Source organism: Astatotilapia calliptera, chromosome 7 (assembly GCF_900246225.1).
Source record: "Astatotilapia calliptera chromosome 7, fAstCal1.2, whole genome shotgun sequence".
NCBI classification, from domain to species: Eukaryota; Metazoa; Chordata; class Actinopteri; order Cichliformes; family Cichlidae; genus Astatotilapia; species Astatotilapia calliptera.
This window is the reverse complement of record NC_039308.1, coordinates 9,139,174-9,153,334: the sequence shown is the minus strand read 5'-3', so window position 1 is coordinate 9,153,334 and position 14,161 is coordinate 9,139,174. Positions and strand designations below refer to the sequence as shown.

Here is a 14,161-nt window from a genome sequence, read left to right as displayed (position 1 = left end):
GTATATAAAGATTTGAATACAGTTTTAATAAGATTGCTGTATCTCAAACTTTCAGTGTTTATTTAATTTTAAAAACATTTTAAGTGTCTATTTTTTTTCCTTAATTATCTGTCATCAAGCTTCTTCCTGAGCTGACCAACCCAGATGAGCTGCTGTCCTATCTGGGCCCTCCGGACCTTCCCAACAACAGCAGTGATGATCTGCTTTCTCTGTTCGAGAACAACTGAGTCAAACTTCCATTCCAACCTCTTTCTCTCTTTGCTGTAGCTCGGCTCAGTTTTCACCAACTTCTTTGTGTGTGTTATGTTGTTTTTTGTGTATCAGTTGCTCTGAAGTGTCCTGCTGCTGAAATTCTTTGAGTACAGTGTTAAGGTGTACGTAGGAACACTCTCGAAATGTGAACACTATTATGAGTTTGAAGAATGCAACAGTACACAGGCATTGACTCTACAGACCAGCATTTGAAACTATAGCACAAATCACTGGCTGGAGTATTTTGTATTTAATGATTAAATTGTTTTTTGTTTGGTTTTTTTTTATTGGTGTACATTCATAAAGGAGTTCCCAAAATTTGACTGGGGATTTTCATACATTAACATACACTTCTGCACATCGTGAGTGCTGCAAATTGTCTGCAGATCGTTGTATTGTAACTTGTCCACATGTTAAGTATGATAATGGAAACAAAAAGTTTCATGCAAGAATATTTTTGTATTCTTGCCTTAAAATTAGGGTTTTCTGTAAGGTTATTATTGGCTTATTTTTAATGCCAACTCAGCTTAAAAAAACATATATATTTATTTATATATACAATTAATTTGAATTTCCTTCCATTACATAGCACCTTTAGTTTAAAGCACCCCTATTATGCTTTTGGGATTTTTCTCATTCTGTAGCTTTCTTTGTGTGTGTTAAGTTTACACAGTTCTAAAAGTAAAGGTTCGAGCTAAACAGGGTCACTCCCCCATAGGATACACTGCTCCTAAATGGTATAATGATTATTTATAAACTTGTTTGGCTCTAGCCAATAATATCCCACTAATTACCAACAGACTCCAACATAAACTTCACGACTCAAATACTGATATGGCTTCAGATAGCATATTGCCAGTGACGAACAATTTGTCTGCATCTGCATTGTCTGGTAATATTAGCCAAAAGAAAGACAATTTTATGCTACAGAATATGTGACCAACGGCCAGGGTTGTATCATGGCTGTGCAGGTTCATTGTTGCATTTAATTTTTGAGGGGAAAGTCAAATCCAACTATGAGCTCACTTTCTGAGTTGAAAAAGTTGAAAGCAATTGTTTTTCTAAGATTTTTGTTAGTAATACAATGGAAAGCAATAGAAAACATTTAGCACTGGTTATTTACATAAACACATTGCCCAAGAATGACCAGTTAAATCAAACTGGGGCTTGGGATAAGTGTGTTTTCGATAGACGGTATACAAGTTGGAGCCCCGTTTGAAGGTTTGAATTTACTGTTTTCAGCTTTTGGTTAACAAACATTTGAATGTGACAAGGAGGGGCGGGTCTGACTGCGAAACTAGTTGTGTATTGGCTAATGACATGTCGATCACAAGTCATATAAACTTTCATTTTGAAGCATAGTGTGAATAAGATTTACAAAACAGTATTTTGTAAACTAAACTCAGAAATAAGTTACTGTGGTCAAATCACATATAGGGTGTAAAGAGGTGCTGGAGCAGTTTCCCTTTTATTCGTATGAAAATATTACATGGGACCATCATTGAAAGAGCTGATATATATATATATATATATATATATATATATATATATATATATATATATATATATATATATATATATATACACATATATATATATATATATATATATATGTATGTATATACACACACACACACACACACAAGAATAGCTCTGACATTCTCATATTATAAATCATAAATTTGTAAGTGATATCTGTTGGAAGTTGATGTTAATCCAAACAAGCATTGTGTGATCTATTTATAAGAACAGCCAGATCTTCTGAGATTATAATGGGGGAAGCCATGAGTGGTGTCAATGGTGAGGTGAGGTTGATCTAACCTTATAACGCTGTGGTCAATTTATGAGAAAATTCAAATTTACAAGATTGCAAAGGAATGTGGTATGATCCAAACCCAGTAAACTTGGGGTCATTTAAAAGTATTTATAGTTATTTTCAAGCAGCAGTGGTTTGATGAGTTTGAGCCAACCTTGGGAAACTGAAGATGATTACATTGGACATTTTTGGTAATTGATAATATTATTAATTAAATAACTAAATATTAATCTTACATAATTTAGTTTGTTTACATTTATTCAGGTAAAGATTGATGATTTTGTGCAATTTTATTTAAATTAAATACTATAAGTAACTATATTTATTCATACAAGTATTTCTTGCTTGAGACCCACTAATTGGTAGCATGATGCATTTCTTAGTTGTGGTCATCTTCTGGGAATTGATGATAATGCAAGATAAAGAAAACTGACAAACATTTTCTTAAATACACACATGATTACAATGTAAAATGAGAGTGGTTAAGGTGTAGAGCTAAAAGACACATGTCGTCATAGAGTAAATGAGAAAAAGCCCAAAGTATGAAGGCATTGCCAGTAGGCCTTTTCCACAACATAAAGCTGGGAGAGCACTGACATTCATTGTCTCTCTGACATCCTTCAGCACTGTGAAATGTACAAAGCCTCATTTTCCCTCTGTTGGTTTACCCTCTTTTGAGGGCTTTCAAAAATACTTTATATGAGCTGTGTGTCATGGCATTTTTCTGCCATTTGAAAGTTAGTATGTTTTTATATTGTTTTACATTTATAACCCATCATGGCACGGGTTTACGTATTGTATAATCAACTGTTTTCATTAGAGAACGTGTGTGTGTATCAGACAAATTGTTAAACATGATCATTTTAATGTTATTAGTTGGATAAAGGATCATTGTTGGCACTGTATACTGTATGTTTAAAAGTGTTAAACCAATTGTAAAAATCAAGGTCATACATAAAAGATGCATGTGTGACAAAAAAATGGACAGTCAGCAGTCATCAAGATAAAGTTGAAATTATTCTTAATGTGGTTTTTTTAAAGTTGACATTTTTTTGTATGAACTGTTTACTCGTTGTGGTCCAACATTGTGTTGACAAAGCAACAGAAATTCTTTTCCACGTTGAGCTACGCAAAATTATATTTGAAAAGTATGAACAAACAAATTTACTACAAAAAAACTAAACAAAAAACAAAAAAGATTTTTAAAAATGTTCTGCCTATTTTGTAACACATTGTAATTGCCATTATTTTCTATTTATTTTTTAATTATAATTATCATTGTATTCACAGTTGCTTTGTCCCCTTCCTGAAACTGAATCAGAATTAAACATTGCTATTTGACCAATGGCGTTTTTCTATTTAACTTTAACATTTATTTTAGTTTTAGCTTTTTGAATGTATTTATAGTATGTAAAGCTTTTTCCATCAGAATGCCAACTGCTGTTTGGGTTAGTCATCTTTATTAATTTTGTTTTCACTAATAGTTAACTATTAGTCTGCTTTTAGCTGGATATTTAAACTCTGTGTTATAAATGGATAAAACTAATAGCATAAATAATTTTTTGAAATAGTTTGTATGTTACAGCATTTTTGGGCTCAGAGCATAGCCTTTAGAATTAATCCTACTTCTATTAGCAGGCACATCATCAATAAACAGTAGTGGTCTGGTTCTACTGGCAACCATGCCTATGCCATAACATTGCCTCCACCATTTCTCTCTTTCTCCATACTTTTCCCTTACTAGCATGCTGTCCCAAGTTAATCTTTGATTTATCTGTTTTTTCAGTGTAATGATGGCCACCTTGACATTTCTGTGGACCTCATATTGAGAGTTCCATTGAGCAGCTACCAAATGGAAATCCAACATTTGGAATCAGCTTCAAATCTTTGATCTACTTAATTTGTCATAGACCTCTCCTGACCATGAAACTGCTTGTTAGTCAACTGTACAATTAATGCTGAACCTGAAAATGGGGGACTATGTATAAAAATTCCTAAATTTTCTGTTCAGACAGTTCATCGTGCCATCCACAAATGTTGGCTGAAGCATATGCAAAAAAGAAGCCATATGTTAAAATGATCCAGTAGTGTCACCATTGTATGTGCACCAAAGCTCATTCAAAAATGGACCAAGGCAAAGTGGAAAACTGTTTTGGGCTCAGATGAATCATCATCTGACCCCAAATGTAACTGATGTAATGGTCTCGATGGACTTTGGTCTTGTCTTGGTCTCGCTTTCTCGGTGTTGCTGTCTCAGATCGACATAGTGGTCGGGGGAGATTTGGAGTCAACAGTATCCATGACACACAACGTAAGTTCTCTAAGAGCTTCACTTAATTTCCTTTCGCTGCTCAGCTCTCACACAGTGGCTCAGCTATGCTTCAATCCCTCCATATTGTGGCCAATCACATGCGAGCATATAGGATAATATCATTATGTGAAAAACAGAGAGGGTGAGAGACGCGACAGTCAAGTGGAGCGTGCGTCTGTCCTCTCTGTAAGTGAGTGAGACAGTAGACAGCGGGGAAGAGGGCTGTGCGAGTGCATCGCAAAAACACATAAATTTGCCTGACACCCGTAAACGAAGCAGCATCTGGCTGCAGTTTAAAGACTTTTTTTGTCTCGGTCTTGTCTTGGTCTCGATACCCTCTGGTCTTGGTATTGTCTTGGTCTTGGTTTAGGTGGTCTTGACTACAAGTCTATCAAAAGGGAATAATTTAGGTCAGGCACCTAACTGTTTTGCTTCCTGCCCAGCCCTTGAGGGTTGCCGTGGAAATGTCACACGTAACCTCGATTATCTTAAATCCAATTGGTCAGCATTGGAGTCTTTGAAAGGGAACGGCTGTGATTGGCTGTAGGCCATTTACATCGCTGCCGCAAGACCCATCCAAAAATAGACCCGAGTGTCGCTGTCAGGTTCAGTACGTTATTCTCTATCACGAACGAATCGCGAGCACATTTGTGAACATGGGAAACCCCAGAGTTTTCTTTGACATAACAATTGATGGCGCTAACGCCGGCAGAATTGTAATGGAGGTAAGAGATTTCCTATTATCATTTATTTTGTCACTCTGCGTTCCAGAGCTACAGCCTTCGTCATCTTCTAAGGAGTAGTCTCAATTTCATTCCCAATAGTCTGATGAGATTTAAAACCTCGCTGCTTTATTTATTTATTTATTTATTTTTTAACTTTAGCTAAAGCAATTGCATGTAGGTGTCAGTGTTATCGTCAGGTGACAATATAAACCGAGGGCAACCTAGTGCTACTGTGGTTAGCACTGTGGTTTCCAATCTAGCCTTTCTGTGTGCGGCCTATGGCTTCTTCCAGTGTCTCCGTGGGTTCTCTCCGGGTACTCCAGTGTTCCAGGTTAACGGTTTTTTTACATGAACTACTTATATTTGTATGTTCCAGATGTTGCATTCGCAGAATCGTCAATTCCTACGAGTAGTGCTTGGGGAAGGGTGGGGTTGCTGTCTCTAGTATAGGGTTGAGTGTCGATAAATATGCTGCTTAAAAATATATTAAAATTTAAGCAAATAAATAAAAGCAAGTATCCTTTAGCAGGTCTCAAACTTGCGTGTTTTTATGGTAAATGGCCTGTATTTATATAGCGCCTTACTAGTCCCTAAGGACCCCAAAGCGCTTTACATATCCAGTCATCCACCCATTCACACACACATTCACACACTGGTGATGGCAAGCTACATCAATCAATCAATCAATAATCAATCATCAATTTATGACATCAATAAATTCTCAACCTTAAAACAGAATCCCCTGTTTCCTTTCCACTAATTGAAATCTCTGTGTTCTGTAGCTCCGGGCTGATGTGGTCCCAAAGACTGCAGGTAGGTGAGGTAGAAAAACATTTTCCGTGTCACTGTGCGTCCTCAGCTTCCTCACACCCAACAATCAATTTATGTTTCACTGCTGAAAAGTTTTCGTTCCCATTCAACCACAGCGGGATTTATTCTAAATATCTGTCAGGGCTATGGGTGATAGAGATTGTGAAAATAATACATGAATCAACTGACACGTGGAGATACTAACACCTATAGCTTAATACTAGAAAGAGAAGGATCTGTGTAATGCTTTACAAATTTACTAGATCACCAGCCACTAAGGTTTATGCCACAGCTGCCTAAAAGTTATATTATTATGACATTATTTATTATGTTTCTGAAATGAATAATTCACCATAACTTACTTAATCAAAATGGTATTTCTAAAAATGTTAAAATATAATTATCATTGTTATCCATGAAGTTTCAAATTTACTGTAAAGATGATAGAACTTTATTAATCCCTCAGGTAGGTTCCTCCAGGAAATTGAGTATTCAGGGTTTGTTTGTTTGTTTGTTGTTGTTGTTTGTTTGTTTTTTTACCAAAAGCAGAAAAATAGTTTGCTTATTATTTTTATTGACTTTAGTTGCTTTATATATTTTTAAGTAAGCAACAATATGCTAATTTTACAGAAAACTTCCGTGCTTTGTGCACTGGAGAGAGAGGTTTTGGCTACAAAGGCTCCACATTTCACCGTGTGATCCCTAAATTCATGTGCCAGGTACAGTCGAGGCTTGGAATATGTAGTGTCCTCACTTTCACCTGTATGTATTTATGTATGTTTACCACATGTGCTTCATTTTTTCTCTTCAGGGTGGAGACTTTACCAACCACAATGGAACAGGGGGCAAGTCCATCTATGGAGAGAAATTTCCTGATGAGAACTTTCAGTTGAAGCACACAGGCATGGGGACACTGTCCATGGCCAATGCAGGGCCCAACACAAATGGTTCCCAGTTCTTCATCTGCACAGCCTCAACTGACTGGTAAGCTCTACTTAGTAATGCTGCTGCATTCAGGTTCTATTCAGCTTATTTCAGGTGTCTTTCTCGCATACTAATACTTTCCTCTGCTCTCCAGGCTGAATGGGAAGCATGTGGTGTTTGGCAACATTGTGGAGGGTATCGATGTTGTCAAGGCAATGGAGAAGCAAGGCACAAAGAGTGGCACAACTAAAGCCAAGATTGTCATTGCTGACTGTGGCGAACTAAAATAGTGTAACTCATTCCCTTATCAGATATAGCCTTTATTATCCACGCCAGTCAGTTTTTATGGTTCAGCATATCAACAGTCAGAATGGGGGAAAAACACCAAGTTGACCAACTTTCTCCTTCTAAAATGTTTCTCTGCTGTGTTGTCATTTGTCGTGTTACTTTTTGTTTGTTTGTTTAAATAATTTATTTTGTTTTATTTCTTTTTACCTATAACATTATCCTTTTCATGATCACATTTGTTAACAAAATCTAGATAAAATGGTGGTGGTGTTATAAATAAACTAATTGAAAGCATGTTTTTTGTGTATGCCCTCTTTTATTTATACATAATCAGAATCGTGTTTATGTGCCAAGTATATGTGCAGACACATACAAGGAATTTGGTTCCGGTAGATGGTGGCTCTCAAGCACAGCAATGTAAATCTCACACACACACACACACACACACACACACACACACACGTGTCTATATATACATTACATATGCATACGCATACATACACAAAGCTGTGTAAACCAACTATAAATAACTAATCTAAACTTATATACATAAAATACAGAAATGAAATGAGGTGGAATGAATACTACAGAATGTACATAAGGTGCAGTTGCAGTCTGGCAGTGGGAGCAGTGTGACAGGTCAACTGTTTAGAAGGGAGATGGCGAGGGGAAAGAAACTTCCTGTGTCGGGTGGTCCTGGTCTGCAGGCTTCTGTGCCGTCTGCCAGAGGACAGCAGATCAAAAAGTCTGTGTCCAGGGTGTGAGGGGTCTGTGATGATTTTCCCTGCCTGTTTCCTGGTTCTTGGCGGGTACAGATCCTGGATGGAGGGCAGGGGGGTGCCGATGATCCTTTCTCCTGCCCACAAACAGGACCCTGGCATAAGTTCCCGGGCGGTCGAGGTGTTGCAGGATGTAATGCAGCCCCATGTTCACTGCATCATCCACCGACCTGTTTGCCCGGTAGGCAAACTGCAGAGGGTCCAGCTGGTGGCCTGTAATGTCTTTCAGATGGGCTAGCACCAGTCGTTCGAAGGATTTCATGACCACAGACGTCAAGGCGACAGGTCTGTAGTCATTCAGTCCTGTGATGGTGGGTTTCTTGGGAACAGGGATGATGGTGGAGCGTTTGAAGCAGGAGGGAACTTCACACAGCTCCAGGGATCTGTTGAAGATGCGAGTAAAGATGGGAGCCAGCTGTTCAGCACAGGTTTTGAGGCAGGAGGGTGAGACGCCGTCTGGTCCGGGGGCTGTCCTGGGCTTCTGTTTCTGGAATAGTCGGCTCACATCCTCAGTGTGTATTCTGAGTTTCAGGGAGGAGGAAAGGGGGGTGAGAGGTGTGGTGGAGGTCGTTGAGTCTGGATTGGGGAGGGTGGGGGTAGTCGTTGAGTCTTGATTGGGGAGGGTGGTGGTGGTCGTTGACTGGATTGGGGAGGGGGAGGATGAAGGGGGGAGAGGTGGAAGGTGTGTTGGGGGGTCAATGTCTGAAGCAATGTCTCTGGGGAGGGGAGGGTGAGGTGTGGAAGTCTGTCCATCTCAAACCTGCAGTAGAATGTGTTTAACTCCTTGGCCAGGTCTTTGTTTGCTTCAACAGTGGGTGGGGGGCGTCTGTAGCTGGTGATTTCCTGCAGGCCCTTCCACACTGACGCTGGGTTGTTGGCTGAGAGCCGTTCTTCCAGCTTCTGGGAGTAGATCCTTTTAGCTGCTTTCATCTCCTTGGTCAGTGTGTTCCTAGCTTGCTTGTACAGGGCCCTGTCACCACTTCTGTAGGCGTCCTCCTTGGCCTTACGAAGATGTTGGAGTTTAGGAGTGAACCATGGGTTATTGTTGTTGTATGTGCAAAAGGTCTTTGTTGGCACACACACGTCTTCACAAAAACTGATGTATGATGTCACAGTGTCCGTGAGCTCATCTAGGTTCTCAGATGCAGCTTCAAAAACAGTCCAATCAGTGGAGTCAAAACAGTCCTGCAGTTCCTGCTTTGCTGCGTTAGTCCACTTCTTCACAGTTTTGACTACAGGCTTGGCACGTTTGAGTTTTTACCTATAAACTGGAATAAGATGGACCACGCAGTGATCAGAATGTCCCAAAGCTGCCCGGGGCACAGAGGCATCTTTTAGAGTGGTGTAACATACACACATGCACTAGGGAGCATGCAAACCCTTGAGATTAACTTAAATTCTAAAGTCATCTAGCCAGCTCTGCCACTTTTGCTGAAATCACATAATACTTTGGTTTCAGAATTCTGTTTCCAGTGGTTTGGATTATCTTGTTGCTTGAAATTTCCACAGCAACGTGAAGAAGCCTGCTTGTTTGCAAGTCATTGTCCTTCAGGTGTATTTACAGCATGTGTTCTTGGGTGGATGACAGGTTGTGTAAAGCGCTTTGGGGTCCTTAGGGACTAGAAAAGCGCTATACAAATACAGGCCATTTACCATTTACCATTTCTTTGTTGCATATACTCACTGGGATTGATAAGAACACAGAGCAGACAAGCGGGGCACATTTCTTGGAGCATTACATCCCATCTGTTAAAACAAGAGATTGCCAAAAGAAATAAATGTAAACTTTACTGATCAGTATGTGAAATTACTATCCAAGCCCCCTAATTCTGAAGCTAAACCTTCCCTCTATCCACTTTCACTTCCATTTTTTTTATGGCTCCAAATCACACTTATATTGTATTATACTTTATATTGTAAGGTAAAGGTGCTACAATAATAGGAAACCCCAAAAATCAGATGACCACCTATGAGCAAGTACTTGACAAACAGTGGAAAGGAAAAAAAACTCTTTTAACAGGTCATAGCGCAGGGGTGGGCTACTCCAGGCCTCGAGGGCTGGTGTCTTGCAGGTTTTAGATATCACCCTGGGTCAACACACCTGAATCACATGATTAGTTCGTTACCAAGCCTCTGGAGTTCTCCAGAGGCTTGTTGAGGAGGTAATTTAGCCATTTGAGTCAGCTGTGTTGGCTCAAGGACACATCTAAAACCTGCAGGACACTGGCCCTCAAGGCCTGGAGTTGCCCACTCCTGTCATAACAGAACCAGGTACAGGAAGGGGCCTCCATCTGTCGTGATTGGGGGTGATGGTTGACATCCATCCATTTTGTTTTGCTTATCCAATTGATGGTCATAGCAGAGATGGAGCTTGTCAGTCAGTTGCAGGGATAATGCATAGTGACAGACAACAGTGCAAACTCATATTCACACCTACAACCAATTTCGAATACCAATTAACCAAAACAATAACAACTCCAATATGGTAGAACCCAACTGAGTTATCGATGGGCTGATATATCCGCCGATATATCTGCAATCTTCTGCCCTGAGCCGCTGTTTCTGTGCTGCCCAGCTGTGGTGACAGTGGCACAACATGTCGCCCACTGATTTTTACCATCTCTGCAGAAACTCTGACATTGGCAAATTATGTATTCGGAGCAGGCGGTGGTGTGTCAACAACAGGTGGACACACTGCAAGACCAGGCAGTGCTGAGCCATTACAGGGGGGGCACGTGATGAAAAGGTTTAGAGACAGAGAGAGCATGTTCTAGGTTCCTTTTTTTAAAAAGGGATTTTCAGAACTGTTGATATATGAAGCAATCCTCATTTAAACATGGGTCAACCCTGTTTTTGGCAATTATGACAGTTTTAATAAAACCTGCAAGTTCCTGCATTTATGCTGAAAAGCAAGGAAAAGTTAAATGATGCTTGTACTCAGTGTTCGGGAGTAACGGAATACATGTACCAGCGTTACGTATTTAAAATACAAAATATGAGTAACTGTATTCTGTTACAGTTACTGTTTAAAAAGATGGTATTCAGAATACAGTTACTTTGTTGAAATAAAGGGATTACACGGCGGTCTTTTCCTGTTTCATATGTTAAGCTGTCCCCTCTCTATTTTTGGTAACTGCATGCTGGTGGAAAACCCAAACAAAACACGCATTAAGAGGCTCTAATGCCTTGGTCTCAATCTCACGGCCCATGTCACCTCTACTTGCGGCCCGCATGAGTCATTTTACCCACACTGGCTTTTCTCTGGGATCTTTGCTCCAGTACGACAGTCTCACGTTTCTGTGGAGAGTAAGTCTGACTTTGATTCTGATTTTCAGGGGGATATGGGGATCATAAATCACAGGTTTGACACAAGATGTATATTATCACCTTATGGTATTATCATCAGCTGTTTTTATGTCTCTGAAGCGAGTCTGTGTGTTCTTCAAGTTGAATGTCCTCTTTCCTTGCATGAACATTAAAATTAAAAATATAAAATATTTGATCTGACACAACACAGTTCGTAAAAAATGAAAACAGTAAAATATCTCAGTTAGAATATTTTTATTACATTTAGTAGAGAATTTATCAAAACAAAATTAGCAATGTTCAGTGTTATTTACAATAAAAACAGACACACAAGATTAAAAACCAACTTGAAGTACACAGATTAAGGCATTAACATCTCATTTGCTAGTGTCTCCTTTAATGAACCGCACAGAAAGTGATACAAAAATAAATTTAAAACAATTCAAGTTTTTCTATAGAAAGGGCTCTATAACAAAACAATAGAGATAGAAACAGGAATTGAGAACAACATCAATCACAGCACAAAAAATTCACGGATACAAAACATGCAAATGCAATACAGCATAGGTAATACAATGGTAATACAGGTCCCATCTAGAAATTATCATATATATATATCTATATATATCTATATATATCTATATATCTATAAATATATATATATATATATCTATATATATATATATATATATAGCTATATATATATATCTATATATATATATATCTATATCTATATATATATATATCTATATATATATGTATATATCTATATATATATATATATATATCTATATATATGTATATATATATATATATATATATCTATAAATATATATATATATATATCTATATATATATATATAGATACATATATATGCCTCTCCTGTGCTTTAACTCAGTAAAACTAAGGATGCTTTGCCAAATTTTGCAAACCATGCTCCTTTTTTTCCAAATACTAATTGACGCATTAAAGCAACATCATCATATCAATCATATCAATCAGAATCCCATATTCTTACAATAATGTTCATACAGTATATTCAGGGTAATAATGATCTGATCCTCTGTTGAATTTGGTTTGCTCACTTACAAAGAAATGAACAGTCTCTAATTTTTATTGTAGTTGCATTTTAATGGAGAAACAGAATATCAATCAAAAATCCAGACAACTCCATTACTTAAAAGTTATAAATTGAATAGCATATCATTTAGTGGAATAGGTAAATGATCCCCTATAACCTACAGCCAGAATTCTGGCCTCCACAGATTGGTTATGTGCCCATGTAGCACAAAGACTATATTCAGTCTATCAAACATTACAATTTCTGATCTCAAAGCCTTCAGGAAAAGCTTTGTGAGAAAGCTGCTGGTGTGATGGAATAAAAATATAAAACGACTATCAGTCATTCTCGGTCTCCATGTAAGATCTTGCCTTAATAGGTAAGGATGATCATGACCCAAGACTACGATCTGAAGGCAGTTGGGACCACAGTCGCCAAGAACACCATTGATAACACTCTAAACTGTAATGGATTAAAATATTGCTGAGCCCACACGACCCCCCTGGTCAAGAAAGCACATGTGCAGTTTGCACACTTCTAAATGATTCTGGGAACAGTCAGGTGAAAGTGGGGTGGCTGTAGCTCAGGAGGTAGAGCAGGTCAGCTACTAATTGGAAGGCTGGTGGTTTCATCCCTTGCTGCCCCAGTCTGCATGCTAAGTATCCTAACCCTAACCCCAAGCTCATATTAATGTGTGTGAATGCTTAGATAGAAAGCACTTAAAGCATAGAAGACAGTGCTTGTGTGAATGTGGCTTGTTGTATTATGCACTTTGAGTGCTCTAGGAAAGTAGAAAAGTGCTATATAAGAATCAGTCCAAATCCAGTGGTCATATAGAACTAAAATTGAGCGTTTCAGGGAAGAAAGATGTTGACCCAAAGAATACCATCCCCACAGTCAAGCACGCAGCTGGAAACATTATGCTTTAAGGCTGTTTTTTTTTTGCTAAGGTTACAGCATGACTTCACTGCATTAAGGAACCAATTGGCAGGCCATGTACTGTAAAATGTTGAACAAGAACATCCTTTCCCAAGCCAGAACACTGAAGGATCGTGGATGGGTCTTCCAGCATGACAAATACCCCAAACATATAGCCAAGACAACAAAGAAGTGGCTAAAAAAAGAAGCATATTAAGGTCAGGAAGTGGCCTAGCCAGTTTTCAGATGTCAGTCCTATAGAAAATCAGTGAAGGCAGCTAAAGCTTCAAGTTTCCAAAAACCTAAAGGATTTAGAAAATTTCTGGGCCATAATCACTCCTGAGATGTTTGTGTGGCGGGGTGTTGTCTTTGGCTCTGCCGTAGAGGAGGGATGGTGCAGCGGGGTAAGGGTGTAGAGTCAGGGGAGGCTGGCAGACACAGCAAGGACCTATCATCATAATCATGCATCCACTTTTTCTGCAGTAGCTGAGGAGAGCAGTAGCAAGAAGAGCGAGGGCAAGAAGCACTGCCAAGTGACCAGAAGCTGGAAAGCTGCTCACGCAAGCACAAGATTACAATGCACATTGTAAATGAAGACTCTGTAATTACACTGCCAAGCGTGGGTCACACTTGCTACAATGCACAAACCTGGTGACAACTACAAAAAACATCTCACAACTACATCTACCAATAAGGGCTTCTTTACCAAGTACTAAGTCATGTTTTGCCTGAGGATCAAATACTTATTTCACTCAAACCATAATTTTCATGTTTTTTGGATTTTGGTTGATATTTTTCTCTGTCCATTAAAATGAAATTACTACTACTACAGTTCATTTGTTTTTTAAGTTAGTAAACTTACACATTTAGCAGGGGCTCAAACAATGACTTCCTCCACTATATGTATGTATATATGCACCCTATCTCCTCCTTAAAGGATGGGCCAATCTGAATGAAAAATGTCACAAAGA

The 14,161-nt window shown here is 38.7% G+C and overlaps 2 protein-coding genes across 10 annotated transcripts in view; both read left to right on the top strand.

Annotated features, from left to right (window-relative positions):
- LOC113025308 (zinc finger MIZ domain-containing protein 2-like) overlaps window positions 1-575 on the top strand; it is a 40,064-nt gene extending 39,489 nt beyond the window's left edge. For all 8 annotated transcript variants that reach the window (XM_026172922.1, XM_026172915.1, XM_026172918.1 and 5 more), the window contains one exon: window positions 120-575. In XM_026172922.1, the coding sequence (XP_026028707.1) occupies window positions 120-227 (108 nt within the window). In that variant the 3' untranslated portion in view covers window positions 228-575. The remainder of the gene's footprint in view (window positions 1-119) is intronic.
- A 4,335-nt stretch (window positions 576-4,910) lies between these two features.
- LOC113025306 (peptidyl-prolyl cis-trans isomerase) lies at window positions 4,911-7,422 on the top strand. Of its 2 annotated transcripts, XM_026172913.1 has the most exons (5): window positions 4,915-5,104; window positions 5,887-5,917; window positions 6,545-6,633; window positions 6,726-6,898; window positions 6,993-7,422. In XM_026172913.1, the coding sequence occupies exons 1-5, from the start codon at window positions 5,036-5,038 to the stop codon at window positions 7,126-7,128; spliced, it is 498 nt and encodes a 165-aa protein (XP_026028698.1). In that variant the 5' UTR covers window positions 4,915-5,035; the 3' UTR covers window positions 7,129-7,422. The 2 variants fall into 2 exon arrangements, with proteins under 2 accessions (XP_026028699.1, XP_026028698.1); XM_026172914.1 differs by lacking the exons at window positions 5,887-5,917; window positions 6,545-6,633 and having other exon boundaries at window positions 4,911-5,104.
- Window positions 7,423-14,161: the final 6,739 nt, after the last annotated feature.